The sequence below is a fragment of the Pituophis catenifer genome, unplaced genomic scaffold (assembly GCF_029215685.1).
Source record: "Pituophis catenifer annectens isolate HBS135680 unplaced genomic scaffold, rPitCat1.0.hap2 SCAF_7, whole genome shotgun sequence".
Lineage (NCBI taxonomy): Eukaryota > Metazoa > Chordata > Lepidosauria > Squamata > Colubridae > Pituophis > Pituophis catenifer.
Window position 1 is genome coordinate 81078628 of NW_027256887.1, and position 18168 is coordinate 81096795.

At 40.3% G+C, this 18168-nt stretch overlaps 1 protein-coding gene across 2 annotated transcripts in view; it reads left to right on the forward strand.

The window, feature by feature from the left end:
* Positions 1-10501: 10501 nt before the first annotated feature.
* The window catches only part of PLEKHA5 (pleckstrin homology domain containing A5), a 235638-nt gene continuing 227971 nt past the window's right edge, over positions 10502-18168 (forward strand). For both annotated transcript variants that reach the window (XM_070947658.1, XM_070947657.1), the window contains exons 1-3: positions 10502-10593; positions 10774-10850; positions 16571-16628. In XM_070947658.1, coding sequence (XP_070803759.1) covers positions 10502-10593; positions 10774-10850; positions 16571-16628 — 227 coding nt within the window. The remainder of the gene's footprint in view (positions 10594-10773; positions 10851-16570; positions 16629-18168) is intronic.

Genomic DNA, 18168 nt, shown 5'->3' on the forward strand with positions numbered 1-18168 from the left:
TAGGGCTGTTTGGTCCAAGGTCATCCAGTTGGCTACATGGTCTCCTGGTTTTTAGCCTAAATCACTGCCCCAATCTCGTTCTCCCCATTCATGCTGTTAAGAGTTTGGTAAAGGGGAACTATAAATTGACAATGGCTACGGCATACAAGGAAAACCTTTACAAAATGTTTTATAGGTGGCATTTGCCACCCCGGCAAGTCTGGCAAAAATGTTTAGTAATCTGTCTGCTAAATGCTGGAAATGGAATCAGACCCCAGGTACTTACTATCATATGTGGTGGACTTGTATGAAAGCAAGAAAATATTGGAAGAAAATAGACACCTGGTTGGAAAAGATGATTAAGCAATGTATAGGTCTGAAACCAGAAGTATTTCTGTTAGGAAAAATGCCGGAAGGTTATGATAAAGGGACCACATATTTAGTTTTGCATATATTGACAGCAGCAAAGATCGCATTTGCAAAATACTGGGAAAATGTGCATACTCCACCAGATGTGGATATAATTTGGAAAATGTTAGACTGTGCTGAGATGGACAAACTGACTTTAAAAATAAAAGACAAGGATGACACAGAATAGTACTTGATATGGAATAGATTTTATGAGTGGTTAGAGAAAAGAGATAGAAATTAGAAGGTTGTTACGTATGAATTAAAGATAAAGATGGTCTATAACTATAAATATGTCAATCTATTGAACAGAATTATAAATAAGCCCATATAAAGAGAGAATCAGCTAAATTACTCTGTTACATTATTACCACTGTTACCAATATATGTGTTAACACTTTTTCATGCCTTTTCTTTGTTTTTCTTTGGTAAATGATATGCCCTGACAATACACTGCATTCAAAATGTTTATGAATTTAAAAAAAAAAGAGTTTGGTAAAGGACTCCAGGGAGATGATCTCTGTTTGGATCCAGATGATACTGAATTCCTCTTTGAGTATATCCCCTCCTTTAAGAAGCCATCATTAGACTCAATAAAGCTAGGCAATTTTAATCCAGTCTTCAACCTTTCCTTTTGCGGGAAGCTTGTTAGAATAAGATGGTTGTAGCTGCAGAGGCTGCAGAAGAAATAGATTATCTGGACTCCTTTCAGTCAGACTTCAGGCTGGGCCATACCTTATACACGACTGTACTTGTTAATGATCTCTAGTAGAAAGAGGATGGATGTAGTACAACCTTCCCGATTCTCCTTGACCTTCTCACAGCTTTCCATACCATCAATCATGGATCCTTTTTTACTAGAGCAAATGGTACACTCACAAATCAGAACACCGTGTAGCAGTAACTCAAAACACACATAAATGCAGCAATAGCACTTAGACTTATATATCGCTCTATAGTGCTTTACAGCACTCTCTGAGTGGTGTACATATGTCAACGTATTGCCCCCCCAACAATCTGTGTGCTCATTTTACTGACCTCAGAAGGATGGAGTCAACCAGTCAGAATCGAACTACTGGCAGTGAGCAGAGTCAACCTGCAATACTGCATTCCAACTAATGTGCCAGCACAACTCCCGCAAATCTTGTGGTAGCATTATTTTCTACCTATCTACACAAGGAAGGTAAATAGCACTTTAATACCCTGCCCTGGTAGCGCAGCAGAATAAAGCACTGTTATTAACTGTTATTAACCTCAGCTGCCTGCAATTACTGCAAGTTCAAATCTCACCAGGCTCAAGGTTGACTCAGCCTTCCATCCTTTCTAAGGTAGGTAAAATGAGGACCCAGATTGTGGGGGCAATAAGATGACTTTGTATAAAATATACAAAAGCATGAAGGCTATTGCTTAACGCATTGTAAGCCGCCGAGTCTCCGGAGAAGGGCTGCATATAAATCAAATAAAAAAATAAAATACAATTGTGGGCAAAGGTTCATTCAGGCTCCTAGAAATCTAGGATGGGAACAACAATCTGTTGGGACGATCATGCTGAAACCATCCATTTAGGAGTAACACACACAAAAAAAAACCCTTACACCACAGAAAGACCTTACGTTATCACAACTAATAAACACATCTTTTCACAAACAAAAGCTGTCCAGGCCTCATGCTAGGGAGCCAGGCTCCCCTCCAGGTAATGTCCATGCCCAGACCTGTTTAACTTGCGAGGTGGAGCACCAATGTCTACAGTCTACTTTTATGATTAGTTTTCTGTTCGGAGTGCAGCCATTATATTACGCATTCCCACTGTACGTTTCCTTTTTCTTTCCCCTCGATTCCCCTTTCACATGACCCCTTCTTTTGACCTTTCCAATTACTCATCTTCAGCCAAGTTTTGAGGCTGCAGAAGGCATCCCTTATATGTAATAGATCCACACAGTTATCCATTTAAAGAGAAGACAAGACATGAAATGGGTTTGGAGCAAGAGTATAGAAGTCTCTTCTTCATTCCTACAAATAGGACATACTGAATTGCAAGGATAACATTTGGCTAGTTGGGGTTGGTTGAATAATTCAGAGCTGGCAAAATTCACCAAGTACAATTAAATCAAACCCAAACAAGCCACAATGAGTGTGCTTGCATAACATGCTAAACCAGCTCTATCACTAATGATGGATATGTTAGACCTGACCTCCTTCCCTCCCCTCCCTTCCTTTCTTCCTCTCTCCCTCCCTTCCTTCCAAAAGGCTTGATTGGCCATTCTAGATGGAGTTTTCTTTCTCCTATGTCAGGGCTGTCAAACTCCCCGCACACGGGCCAGATGTGTCACATGCTGGCCATGGCCACACCTGGTTTAGCAAAGGGGGGAAAAAATCCCGATACGTCACGTGATGCCGACGTGACGACGTGAGCTTGACACCCCTGTCCTATGTCCTTCTGCATAAGCACAGAAGGAGAAAATACAGCTAAGTATAGTAAAGATAGAGTAGCCCGAATGGCTCCATTCTATTGCCATTCCTATCTCTCTTCTCTATGGCTGGGAGCCAAAAGCAGGAATAATTAAACACACACACACCTGCATAAAGGGATGGGGGTTGGGGATGAGGATGAGGATAAACAGTTAGGCAGGCCACAGTACACAATGTAGTGAGGATACATCTCAATCATAATCCTTCATCTGAATTTGTATTAGACCTACCCATGTTATGTTTGAATGTGTTGTGTAAAGTAGGTCAGTAGGTTAGCAACGTCTGTGAATGAGTACGGAGAGTATTCTATCTGAGGTTTTCTTTTCTCCAGGCATACAGAGGGAGTCAACCATTGTAGCAATCATTTTTAATCCTGCCTAAATCTGTGCAGGATGGCATCCATTGCAGAAGGGGGTAGAGAGAGATGGAGTTTGGGATTTTAGATTTCCCCTCTTACTTGATGCTTCTGGGATCCTTCTTTAGGGCAAGAGGATCATTCCAGCAGTTGGATGTTCTAATATCCTTATAAACAAAAGGCAACACCTTAAAACGTCTTCACTTTACGAGCATGGCAATTAGTCACCTTAATTCAAATCTCATATTGACCAATAGAAGCATAGTGTCCAAATCAAGGGACCAATTGGATCAAGTTTTGGCAGTGGTGAAATTCAATTTTTTTTACTACCGGTTCTGTGGGTGTGGCTTGGTGGGCATGGCAGAGGAAGGATCCTGCAAAATCCCCATTCCCTCCCCACTCCTGGGGGAAAGATATTGCAAAATCTCCATTTCCACCCCACTCTGGGGCCAACCAGAGGTCCTATTTGCCGATTCTCCAAACTACTCAAAATTTCCACTACCGGTTCTCCGAACTGCTCAAAATTTCTACTACTGGTTTTCCGAACTGCTCAAAATTTCCACTACCGGTTCTCCGAACTGCTCAAAATTTCCACTACTTGTTGTCCAGAACCTGTCAGAACCTGCTGGATTTCACCCCTGAGTTTTGGGTACTTTGGGGTACTTTTGGGTACGGTGCAGAGGTGGGCATCACATACTGTAACAACTGGTTTGCCCGGAACCGAAAATGTGAGCCTGTGCGCATGTGTGCGGCATCGAAAAACTGGTGATTATATAGGACGTGATAGCGTCAGGGCGGGTGGGCAGGCCCAGCCACTGGTCAGAACTACCGGTTCGCCTGAACCGGTCCGAACCAGAAGTAGCCTATCACTGGTACTGCGGCCATTGTAGCAACACTTTAGAAAAGATTCGGAGAAATGGGGTCAAAAGAAGGCTTTTATAGCCCAAGAGCAGAGACTGCTTGGATTAGGTTCAAGCTTCAGAAAAAATAGGTGAGAACACTGTAACAATCCTAAACTTCAAAAAGACAAATTTTGATTGAATGTTAAAAGTTCCTAAAAGTAAGAGCAGCTCTATAGTGAACCAATTTTCGAGAGGAAGATTGGGTTTACCTTCACTAAATGTGTTCGAGCGGAGGCTAAAAAGAGGCTGCTTGATAAAATTCCTTAAATGTCAATCCCTACTTTGGCAGAGAATTACGTGTTTTGGATTTGGCTTGATCTAGGATGTTCACGATTTCCCAGTTAACAGAATAACAGAATTGGAAGGGATCTTGGAGGTCTTCTGATCTAAGTATGTATCACGAAGTGTCTTCCAAACCTCACTGAATATAGCAGAGAAAACAATCCTGAAATTATATTATTCTACAGAGGAATTATTGAGTCTGTCATCTGCATCTCTATAACTGTCTGATTTGGTTCTGCAACCCAACAAGACAGACACAGATTTCAGAGGATAATTAGAACTGCAGAAAAAACAATTACTACCAACCTGCCTTCCATTGTGGACCTGTATACTGCACGAGTCAAAAAGAGGGCTGTGAAAATATTTACAGGCCCCTCACATCCTGGACATAAACTGTTTCAACTCCTACCCTCAAAACGACGATATAAAGTACTGCACACCAGAACAACTAGAACACAAGAACAGTTTTTTCCCAAACGCTACCACACTGCTAAACAAATAATTCCCTCAACACTGTCAAACTATTCACTAAGTCTGCATTACTATTAATCTTTTCATCATTCCTATCATCCATCTCCTCCCACTTATGACGGTATGACTGTAACTTTGTTGCTGGTATCCTTAAGATTTATATTGACTGTTTCCCTATGACTATCATTAAGTGTTGTACCTTATGATTCTTGATGAATGTACTTTTCTTTTATGTACGCTAAGAGCGTGTGCACCAAGAGAAATTCCTTGTGTGTCCAATCACACTTTGCCAATAAAGAATTCTATTATATGACTGTCTTCTGTTTTGTGAAATGGATCTAATCTAGGTCTAGAGTCACCTGTCACATAAGCCCTTCAAAATGCATTTCTTTCCTTCCCTTCCACAACTGGGTTTTTGATTGTAGCCTTCTAAATCTTCTAATTTACTTCCTTCTGCTTCCTATTGACTGCCAGGATGGATTCCTCTTTGGGAAAAGTAACAAGAAAGCTAATTTGAATATGTTAATCTATTTGTTTTTGCATGGCCCATTGATCAACACCAATATACATCCCTGTCAAAGAAAACAACAGTGGAAGTTATTGAATTGGATATGGGAAGATGTCTGCATTTATTCAGAGAGAGTCTATGGAAAACGGCATCTATCTTAATAAATGTATTATAAATTTGCAGGGAGTTCTTATCACTCCTTTAATAGCCTTTCTGAAGTTTGAAAAAAAGCAGATGATAAGAGGTCAGGCTGGTTAACTCCTAGTGGCGATGGCACTATTAAATGGTGATTTTCTGGTTTCAGAAGAACACATGCAATACAGTTCAAATTTGGAATGCAGGAAGCAGCCAAGAAGAAAAACCTAAAACTGCCAAAGTAGATATAAAGTGCACTGAACAGAAAATTCTAGGAGTAGTTTTGTGTGGACAGAGTGGGTCATTTAAAATAATGGTACGATATAAATCTTGATTTATTTTTTTTAGATGGGAAATGGTGAGAATAATGCTTGTGAGCAAAGGAACATCTCAGAAAAAACAGAGATATTTTATTATTATTATTTTGGCTCATTTGACTACATTTGCAAACCAAAGAGCAACCTATAATATTGCAATGGTGAAGAGTGAGCTATGGCTGCTTTCTCATATCTTATTGTTTTATTTATGTAATCTTAATTATATATATTTAGGGAGTCCATATTTACTAAATGGACCATATTTACTTTTTCAAAAGAGACAATAAAAAAAAAACTAAGAAGAAAATACAAAGCCCAGAACACATCTTCTCCAGTTTACATCCAGATAAGCAATGACTGATTCCAGTCAAACAATTAGCAAAAAGCAATACTGTATTTAAGGAGAAAACCACACTCCTACCAAAACTGGCAGGGCAAACTACTATAAACAGGAAGCAAAATCTATTCAAACAGATGATATTACTTAGCTGGGTAATAAAGCATGTGCAAACAATCAACCCAACCCATTACCAGGGACTGCACAGTTCAACCCTGAACTACATACAGCATATTCTCTTCTATTGAAATATACCTTTTTGTATACATATATAAGCACACTCATAAACTACCTAATAGTTATTCAGGGAGGAATGAAGGACAACAACATATAAAAAGGACATCACTAAAAATTGTGCCAGGGCCATACCTCTTAGAATCAGCAGATACGTTTTGAAGAAGTGTGTGCATTTATTACTAATGCAATTTTGGAATACATGAGAAGCTACTTAATGCAACTCCAAGCAACTTCAAGCAAGAACACAGTCCTATTTAAAGGTAATGGAAATACAGAGGCTGAAGAAATGAAAGAATCTGGAGTGGCGTATATTAGCAATGTTTGGCAAAGAGAATTCTTGAGTTATTGCTAACAGCTGTTTCAGGCAACACAAACAGAGACTCTACAAAATGTCTGGTCGTTGTTGATTGGAGATTGAAATACAGCTGACTACATATTAGGAACAGAAATTGGAGAAGTTCGGGCCATTCAGCCCCATCACTTCCAAGTGTGGATTGTGGAACAGATCATGAATTATTGGCGTCAAAAAAGGAGTTGAGTTGATAAAAACCAAAGCAACTAAATTGAAGAGCGTAGGAATGCTAGAAGGATTTGTCTTGAAGGACATGCAGTCAGAATATTAAATCACTGATAGTGAAATTTAATATTTATAACTTATGGGAAAGAGACCTGAAGAAGCTTTGGAAATGGTAAGAAATATTGTGACAACCAAAGTTGGAAAAAAAAATCTCCAAAAGCTTAAGTGGCATTTAGAATAATCTATTATGGTGGGTACCGAAAGATGGAGGTGTTCAATAAGGATGGGAGATAATTAAAGTTTGCAAACTTTCAAAACCAGATAATAAAGGACAATAAAGGGACCTTAATTAAGATGACAATGGAAAGAGGAAAGTGGCAAAAGGAAAATGAAATGTTTTTAAGAATTTCAGAGAAATCACAGGAGAATGTAATTAGGGTAGGAAATTATTTATTCATCTTTCTAAATTCAGAAATTTAGAAATTCTAGAAATTCAGATTTCTAAACTGCCCATCTACCTCAGAAAGGCCTTCTAGGCAGTGTACAATAAACTGTCAAAATATAAAAACACTGGATAAAAATTAAAATGTTAGAATTAAAATTTTGAAATTAAAAGAAATATCAAAGAAATCTAACAAGAATTTGCTAAGAGAAGCAAATGAAGTTCAGAGATCGAACAGCAAGACAAAATCTTTTATAGAAGGAGAAAACTTTGTAAACATCTTCAGAAACCAATTAAGATGTATGAGATCTTACAACAATATCAAACAGAAAAATACTCAGTGAATGAAATGCTTATTGAACTTCTAAAGCTGCACGAGAAGAGGCAGTTAAAACAGTCACAGCTCTATGTCTGGAAATATTGAATAAGATCGCTTGAGGTAGGAATGGAGAAATTTGACATCTGAGCAAGTAGGGAATTTAGCAGTGTTATCCACATGGCATGGCCCAGAAAATCAAGATGGTGGACTGGAACAGTATCATTGAAACTCTACTTTTTAATCTGCATCTGATCATATGCAGCTGACTAGGTGGCTCAGTGGCTAAGACACTGAGCTTGTTGATCTGAAAGGTCGCAGGGGGTTGGACTAGATGACCTCCAATGTCCCTTCCAATTCTGTTACTGTTTATATAAGGAAAATATGTGACCAGATGAACAGGCAGGTTTCAGCAAAAACAGAAGAACACAGAATCAGATTTGCTACCGTAAACTGGATAATGGAAGGAGCAAAAAGATTTAAGGAGGAGGTTTATCTTTGCTTCATTGATTGCAGCAAGCTTTGATTGTATAGATTATGTCAGAAAGTGGATTTATTGTTCAGAAGAGTCTTTACAATGAATTAGAATCTATTATTACATGAATTGAATTTCAAGAACAAGAGTGGTTCAGAGCAGGACAAGGAAGTGAATGGAAAATACAGTTAGGGAAATCTTTAAGTGTGCAGGAAGTCATATAGAAACTACATTATTTCCTTTTGAGTGGGTAAAGCTCCAAGATCATTTCTGAAGCTTTAAACTTTAAAGGGTGCTTCAGGCTGTCTCATCTTGCATAGGCACCCACAATCACTTACACAGTCCTATGAGACACATATCCAGCATTGCTTTAATTTTAAATTGCTTTAATTGCTTTAACAGTCTGGTAGAATTGGAAGAGAAAATGGCTGGAATTGAAACTGGAGGTCAGAAATTGTAACATGCTATTTGGATATAAGTAACATTTTTGTCAGGTTTATTACAGGTAGCTTTTGATTTTATCCAGTCTGGTGGGTTGTTGGTTTTTCTTTTTTCTTTTTGCCAGAAATCCGAAGTAAACACCAGAATGCAGCAAAAAACATCAAAAATTACAATTATGTAACCCTGGAATGCTACATGTAGCTGAAAAGGTGAGCCAGTTGCCAAGTGATCATATGTGTCTGTGTGTTTGTGTGTGTGATAACTTTGAAGTCAGGTAAGGCTAGTAGCTTTTGGGAAAGTCATTTTGAACTGATACTAAATGACTGGCTGTACATGACACCTGTTTGTATGAAAATAAAAGTGGAATATAAAAAAAAACCATTAATGTGAAATAGTAAAAAAGAAGGTTATGTTGCCCAGCCTGCTGCTTGATCTCAAGGCAGATGAAAGAACTGGACCTGGCAATTTTGCTCTCTTCCATTCAAAAAGATACACAATAAAGATGGACACACATCAGAAAAAGGAACAAGAATAATCCCCCGGGAGAATTGACAAAACTTGACAAGATAAGGATGATTTCTATGAAAACCATAATAATGAAAAAAAATAGTCAAATGTATATATGAGTTGGGACTGGTGGTATGCTTGGCTGCAAAAAAAAATCTTAAGAAGAATGTAAAATAATAAACTTAGTGTGACTCTGGGTAAATATTTATAGGAATATTGCACGGCAGCTGAGAATTCTTTCTTCTGGATAATCTTTTCTTTTTTTGATGATTTGGTTTAATGGAGGTTTGTACTATTTCTAGGCGAAAATTGATGCTTTAAAACTCTATATGTATTATATCACTCTCTGCAATTCTATCCATATTGCTCTATTTTTTTTCCTGTAATTTTTAATAATTTTCCATAAAATTTAAAAAAAAAATAGTCAAATGCAATGGTCTTCCCAGCGGAAACCTATCGGGAGACCTTGGGGCAAGCCAGAAAGAAGGGAGATAGGAGCGCTCTCCGGGATCTACAAAGGAAAACGGCATCGAAATCCCATTTCTGAGCTGGGATCTATATAAGCATCTTTTACGATCGCCGCGGCCCCATCGTGATCCCACAGTAATGCTCTCGATCACTTTAGGGATATCTGGGGGGGTTTGCAACGGAGTCGCGATCAAGTCGCTTAGTGAGGAATTGACCCGAAAGGACCGCGGACCGCTCGATCCGTCCTGCAAACCGAGATAAAAGCTTGAATGGATCCCCAAGCAGAAGCTCCCGTCCTTTGGCGGATGGACGGAAAGGGTGGGGTGGGGAAACCGTACAAAACACACACACACCCCCTCCTAGATTCCTGGGAGACGCCGTGGATCAAGCGGGCAGAGAGGATCCGCGGCGGCCGCCCCTGAGGGGGAAAAGAGCCTCGGAGGATTCCGAGCGCCTGGTCGGCGAGATGAGGAGGGAGGGGCGCCGATTCGACGGAACAGCCGCCGGGAGTCCAGCCGCCTCGACGGCACCTAAACTAAATAACCCCCGCGGGCGGGGTCTTGAGGCGAGCGAGAGCGCGCGCGGGGGACGGGGTCGGAGGGGGGGAGAGAGGGAGGGGCGGGGAGGAGCGAGATTTCTGGTTGGCCGCCGCTCGGCTCAAGGGGCGGGGCGTCGCTTCCACCACCACCACTCACTCACTCATTCTCACTCACTCACTCTCCCCCTCCCCTCCCTCTTTCTCTCTCTCTCTCTAGCTCGCTCGCTCCCTCTCCGTAGCCCAGGTGCTGGTTGGCGGCCTCCCTCGCGCGCCCCCGCCTGCGCGCGCGCGCGCGCGCCTCCCACTCCTCCTCCTCCTCCGCTCCCCTCCCCTCCTCGGCTCGGCTCTAGCTCGCCGTGCCCGCGCGCGCCGCTTTTCGCCCGGGCTGCGCTCGGACATGGCGGCGGAGCTGAGCGCCGAGCGGCTGCGCTCGCTGCCCGCCAGCTGGAGCTTCGGCATCAGCCGCGGCGGCCGCATCTTCTTCATCAAGTAAGCCGGCGGGGGCGGGGTGGTGGAGGGGGTACAAGCGGAGGGGAGGGAAAGGGAGGGGGGGTTGGGTGGAGGGGGGCGCCCGAGGCGGGGGTGGTAATCCCGGAGGGTGGGGGGGTTCGGGCTCCCCTCCCCTCACCATCTTTCTCTCTCCTCTCTCCCCCCCCCCCACTTTGGCAGCGAGGAAGCGAAGAGCACCACTTGGCTGCACCCGCTGACGGGCGAGGCGGTGATCACCGGGCACCGGCGCAGCCCAGGTAAGGCGGGCACTTTCCTCTGGAGGGCATCGGGCGGGGAAGGTGGGGTGGGGTGGGGAGTGGGGGAGAGCCGGGGAGGGAGTTGTTTCCACCATCCCCCGTTTCCCTGCTTCACTTTTACCTGCACCCCCCCTCTCTCTTCCCCGTGCACCCTGCTCTCCTGCACCCCCAGGTTTGAAAAAAAGAGCCCCCCCAACCCCACTCCTCCCTTTGCCTAATTTTCCCTAATTTTCAAACCTCCCACCATCAAATCAACATTTTAATGCTGCCCCGGTTTTTTTTCTTCTCAACTCTCCCTTTCCAGCCTCCCCCCCCCCCCTTTTATCTCCCTTTCCTTGCCTTTGCCTGCCAGCCTCTTCCTGGATTGGCCTTTGGCCACCGAAAGGGATCCTTCTTCTTCTCTCTTAAGGATTTCCTTAGGTGTATTGCTCTGCATTCACTCCCCCCCCCACACACACACACTTCCACCTCCCTCCCAATTCCCCACTTCTCCGGTTCTGCAATTCCCCAATTTTCCGGTTGGTTCCCTCCCTTTGCTGCATCCTTGCCCTCTAATCTTTAGCCTGTTTTTTCACTTGTGATTGAACATAGACACCCACCCCAAAAGTTTTGTTACTTGGCTGCCCCCCCCTTTTTTTTTTTTTTTTTTTGGAGTGGTGGTGGTGGAGATCATGGGAATGGATATGGCAACTCAGGTTTGGGAAGAACCCATCCTTCTCTTTCCTCCTGTGGCTCAAAACTTTCCCTCTGGATAAAACTGTTTCCTTGGTTTTTGGTTTTTTTTTTGTCTTTGACCTTTTGACCCAAACTATTTGCTTTTCTTTCTGCCACTTGCCCTTTGGTTTGAATGCAAGATTTTTTTGCCCCCCGTTTCAATTCAAGACTACTGTACTACCATTTATTTTGTGGCGTTACGTTTTTCCCCCTCTGCTCTATGAAAATTGTTCCTCTCCCTCATAACTTGAACCAAGGAGATTTATTAATTGTTTCACCCTTCATGCAGCCATCACTGACTTGCCTTCTCTTCCTCCCTCCCTCTCTTGCTCTAACCTTATCTCTTTGTCATTTTATCTGAAGCTCTTCTGGGATCATAAACCTGCCCACTCCTTTCTCACACCCGATCCCTTTCACAGCATCCCCTCGTCTTTCTGTTCTCTCCGTTTATCCTTTAACCAAGTAATTCCTAAGTGAAGGGTCTTGGACTTAGAATATTGTTTTGAACTCTATCTAGGCAAGTCGGGCATCTGATTGGAGCATCCCTTGTAAATCCCTTGTTATCTCCTAGTGATGGACAGTTTGGGCCTCTATGGCCCCGTATGTATCAAGGAAAAAAATCCCTCTGGTTTCTTCGTCATCCTTTAAGCCAGCTTTCTCCCTGTGTTTAAAATGCATTTTCCAGCAGTATATTGACTCTGGATTAATATTAGCATCCCTGTTCCAATTCTGACCAGGACCTCTGTTATTAACCTGCAAATATACTCATGTTATAGGCATCACTTTTCTGTCATTTATTTTCAGGTTATTGCATCCTTAAACCCAACTAACTTTTAAACTTTCTCATGTATGCTCACTTATGCCGCTTTATTAGCCTATCTCTCTCCATGGTTGCTACTCTTCTTTCGCCAGTTACATATCCATAGAACTAAGAGATGCCCATGTATGTTAATTTGATTGTATTTGCTCAAATGAATATTCTGTACCCTTGATGAATGTACCCACACCTGGCATAATGAATTACAAGAGGCTCAGTGCTTTTAAACTTACATGTCAAACAGTGCGTTATCATTCTAGCTTCTCTAACTAACTGATTGTACTTTCACTGGCCTCTAATAGGTGTGATAGCCAAATACTTTGTTTCTGTTTTCTTGTCTCTGTGTTTCTGGTGTTATAATTTAATGGACCCATTTGCATTAGGTTAATGATAACTAGGTTATATGTTTATCCCACTTGTTCCTAATCTTGGCAGATTCCTTTACTATTATTTTCTGCATATATGCTTTGTATTTGCATTCATAATTTGTTATTCCTACCTCTTTAGTCTGATACCGATATTCATCCAGTTTATGACTTGTTATCTGTTGGTTCTCTCTTCCTATTGTTTAGGAGTTAATCTGGTAGACATTTTTATCTGTTCATTGGGAAACCTAACTATACTAATCTTTTCCTGATGACTCCTTCCAATAATGACTCCTGCATTGCTATCTTGCAAGTGCTTTTGTATAAATGGAGGAAGGGAGGGAAGGGGCTTAGAAATTCACCTACCATTCACTTAAGCTGTAGAGATTTCTGTAGTCCTCTTCAGTGATCTGATCTCTATCCATTCAGCGTGCTTTCCAAATAGCTCAGAGACCTCCAACTATTCTGTTTTGAGCAATATGTTGCTTCTCCTGGCTCCCTCAACATATTCTCTTTATGCTGTCCTACTCCATTGTAAAGCTTAAAAGAAACCCATAGCTGAACCTTTATTAAAAAAAAAATACAGAGCAGTATGGTTCTAGCTGTGGGAGGTGAGTATTTTCAGCAGCAGTGGTAGAATAAGCTATTCACTTGGTGTTTTAAGAGTTGGCTAGTCCAGTTGCCACTGATGTTGAGGCAAGTCCCTTCTTAATTGAGAAGAACTGAGTACACATTTTCCTCTATTTTTCATGTTTTAAGGCTATAAGCTTATTGTTTTATATTACATTTATTGCCATTTTTATAGTACATCTGTAAGTTTTCCAGAGACATCAAAGGAGGAGCCAGCTTATATTTTCTAAAATAATGCATCACATAACGTTCAGGATCAGAGTGGCATTAGTGGTACTTATGGAAGGAAAGCTTCGTGTAAATAGCAGCACCAAATTGCAGGTTGAATAGCAGCTTTCTCCTCAATGAAGAAAGATACTTCCCGGTGTAGATTGTAATTTGCAATTTAAGAATGAATATGTATCATATTTTAGTGGTCCTGTGAGCACACAGTACCTTTCTCATCCTTCTTGCCTACTCTCATATTATAACCAACATACAATTCTGTAAAAATTCCTATAGCCAAAAGCTTTTTCACTGGATGAATTCACTTGTCTGTATCTTTTCAGTGTCATACTTTCTAAAGCTCGTTCGCTGCTTTTTGAAATTCATGCATTATCCTTAATTGTCTTCGCCCTTAAAGATACACCCTGGGTTTAGATAAGAGAGTGGGTGGCTTCTGAGTGACAGGAAAAGGTGGGATGAATTGGAGAAAGAGGGCAGGAGCTTGGAGAGACTATGGGAAAAGAGTGGGGGGCGGGTAGACTCCATCTCTGCCATTTGTTTCTCTGGAGACGAAAAGCAACAGAGAAGGTCTGGCTGGAAAAAGAATAACTGGTTGCTGGTATAGCACATCAATCAAGAATGCCATGGGGAAATGGGTGTTGCTATTCAGCAGTGCAATTGCTCCCCCCTTCTCTTTCTTTTATGCAAGTGGATGTATGAAATAAGGGGTGGGGAGAAGAGAGGCAATCTAGGGACACTTGGGTTAAGAGGACGACTAGTCTGGCATTTTTGCATTTTCAGAAATGATTGTTTATATTTCATTAGTCTTTGCTTTTGATTCCATGTGAACCTGGGAGCAGTTTCAAGGCAGAGTGAAGTTCTTTTGTTTATCTCTCTTCCTAGTCATAGTTATGGGAAATGTCATGGGATAGTTTATAGCCAGCTGTGTTTCAGAGTCAGAAACTAGAACTGCTGGTTAATTGAGAAGAGTTCCCTGCTCCTTGTATAATTAGTGTTTGTGTTAATTGAAAAGTCCAGCAGGTAAGGGGAAGGGGCAGATGTGCTTGAGTGATCTGGCTGTTGAACGCAATTGTTTTTCTCCTGTAATTCCACCCTGGTCTTAAATTAATGCTTTTGACTTTACTGAGGGAAGAGTTTTTCTTACTCACTTTTCAGATGTATTCTGTTTCATTCTACCATAGAAATAAGTGCTTTAGCTTTGTTTTGTACCCCTGCGAGTGCCAAAATATGTTAATGTCTTTTAAGGAAAAAAAAATCAATTTTGGTTGCTTTTAAAGTATTTTGGATAATGAACAAAGCTTAGTTTTAGACAAATGGAATTTCTTCTGAAGGCTTGCATGGCAAATTCTGAATACTCTTATGATAATATTTGGATAGGAAATTGTACCAACCAGACCTGCTGTTTTACTCTTACATGGAAATAACATGTTGAAAGCTATTTTACTCTGGCTTGTATAACCTTTTAATTGTGATTGTGGGAACTTATTATGTTTATCTTGAGGAAAGCATCTCTGAATTTAATTGCTCTTTGTTTATAGAATGTTTACCATGCAAAAGTGTTCTTCACCAAGCTCTCAAAATAGCTTTAACTGTCTCACCAAAATATTCTAACACCCAAAGTATTTCAATTACCTGTGCTCAAACATATATATGGTACTATTATAAAAAGCAAAGGCAGCTGTATTTATGCACAGTGCAGTAGGTGAAATTATTATTTTAAGCAGTGAGCCTTGTAATTAAGCACAGCTTTTTAGTGATCCATTTTCTCCACAATGCTTTGTTTTTGTTTTGTTTTTTTGTTCTAAAGATGAGACTAGGTTTTGAATCTTGCTTTTAAAATATTGATGCTTAATTGATGACTATAGAGAAGCAGCACATCTCTCTTGCCTTGTCACTAGATTAATAGTGAAAATTCAACCTCTGTACTACAGGTAGTCCTTGACTTACAATAGTTCATTCAGTGATCATTCAAAGTTACAACGGCACAAGAAAATGTGACGGTTTTTCCACAGTTACAATCTTTGCAGCCTCCCCATGATCATGTGATCAGAATTCAGCTGCTTGGCAACTGACTCACATTTATGACGGTTGCAGTGTCCCAGGGTCATGTGATCACCTTCTGCGACCTTCTGACAAGCAAAGTCAATGGGGAAGCCAGATTCACTTAACAATAGTGTTACTATTAACAACTACGGGTGATTCACTTAACAACTGCGCCAAGAAAGGTCATAAAATGGGGCAAAACTCACTTTAAAAATGTCTCACTTAACAACAGAAACTTTGAGCTCAGTTGTGGTTGTAAGTTGAGGACTACCTATATTGCTTTACTTATGGGTGCTTCCAAGTAAAACTTGAAGATATAGCTTGATGATGATACCATTTTAGATATTTCAGCTCAGGTATTTTACGATTGGCACAACAGCTACCATGTTTCCCCAAAAATAAGACCCTGTCTTATATTTTTTTGAACCCCAAAATAAGCGCTTAGCCTTATTTTCAGGGAGGTCTTATTATTTTGGGGCGTGTGGAATAAGACAGGGATCCTCTTGCCATCTTACCTGATTTCCAGCTCTGTCTCCCTAACCCTAACCAGAGGAATTGGCAGGAACTGGCTGCGCATGGGTTTAAATATTTTCGGGAAAACATGGTACATGAAGTGAATGAATGAAATACTTTTTTTAGTATATCTATCTGTAATTGATGAGAGGAAATATAATACTCAGAAATATATGTGGCAATACTTCAATTTGTTAGGATTTGAGAATGAGTTACTGTGCTGTGTTTTACTTTCATGATTTAAATCTTATTTGCTCTTGAGTTCATAATGAGTAAGAATTTGAGCCATGTGTGAGGTATAAAATTGATAGTAGTGTTTTCTTTTAAAACATTGTAGAGTAAAAAGAGCTAAAACAATTGCAAATAAAAAGATTTTCAAACATATGATGAGACTATTTTTTTTCCTACCCTAGATCTACCCACAGGTTGGGAAGAAGCATATACTTTTGAAGGTGCAAGATACTACATAAAGTAAGTGAAGCTCAGCATGCAATATTCTGCTGAACCTGCTTATTGCTATAGACTTTGTCCTAAGGACCCTTCATAGTGCAGTTTAATGGCAAGATGGATGTGTGCGATAATCTGTAGAATGGGATTTTGCTATGTAACAACAATGCCTAATGGCAGTAGCTTAAGGGAAGGAAGAATGGCATATGTTTCGGATTTTTGCGGTGATCCTTTGGGATAGGTGAAACGAAGGAATAGCAACTTGATCAAGACAGCTAAGCACTACAATATTTGTAAAGCTTTGTATCTAATGGGAAGTTCAGATTTCTCACATAAAAATTCAACTTCTGCACTTATCCTATATTTTGGCCACTCTAGGATGTTTAAATTGACAGTTATGGCGTTCTCATTTTGATGGAAGATGTACTGTAGTTTGGGACTAATGAAAACATAAAACTCCACATCCATAGGAGTGTTGTATGTGTTTGCCATCTTGAAATATTTATTGAAATAAATAATAAAAGTGGATAAAACATCTAATAAATAAAATGCATTTGAAGAAAAAAAAATAAAGAGTTACTGCTCTGTGGGTTCTCCTGCCTATCTAATCTTGAGTCTTAGATGTTTGCATTTATCTGTTTATATCTCTGGCCCTGTGGGTTAATAATAATATTTGGAGGATTTTGCAGTGTGTGACAAATTTTATTATATGATAAAATGCTTCAGAAAACAGTCCGCATGTGTTTCTATTTAATATCTGGCTACTGAAAAAAAAAAGGAATGGTGTCAATCCTCAATGTCTTTATTTAGATAGTCTTGGGAAAATGTCCTTCATGAAATCTAGAGAAGCCATTGGTAGTTACCATAAATAGCATCATGGATGGTTAGACTATATACTTCTTTATTCTATAAAAGTTTGAGGTAATCTCTGTTGTCCTACCTAAAGGACCTACTTCTTAGTGACAAGCCTGATGTTCCAGTTTTGATATTCTTAGGAAATGCACATATTTGTGTATTAAATGCGATTGCTGTTTTGTATTCTATGCAAAAATATACAGTAACTTATTCCACTGAATTTCCTAATAGCCCATTGGAACAAAATACTGCAGAATAATGTAGAGAAAGCGTGGAAAATGCTGAAGTCAGTAACATATTGGTTATCATGCTGTTTTTGTAGAAAATAACCATTTTTGGATTTTTCTGTTTTATGACTTTTGTGGTATGTTTAAGTACAGGATGTTATCAGAACTGTTAAATGGTGGGCATGTGGCTGATAGTGCTTCATCATCAAGTTATTCTGTTGTCATTGAAATAATTATCTAAATATTATGCCAAAGCTCAGAAAGCATATGCTCCTCTTCTCTAAAGCATTCTTAACATAATTTGGTAATGAAATGTTGTGTGACTCTCTGGTGTAAATATGCATATCTTGCAGAATGCATGGAGTTTATGTGGTGGAATGTAATCCAGAGTTCCAAGAGGGAGGGGCTATTTCCCAGGGAGCAAAGGGACAGCATAGCTTGAAATCTTCGATATGCAAAAAAAGGGTGAAGATGAACCCCCT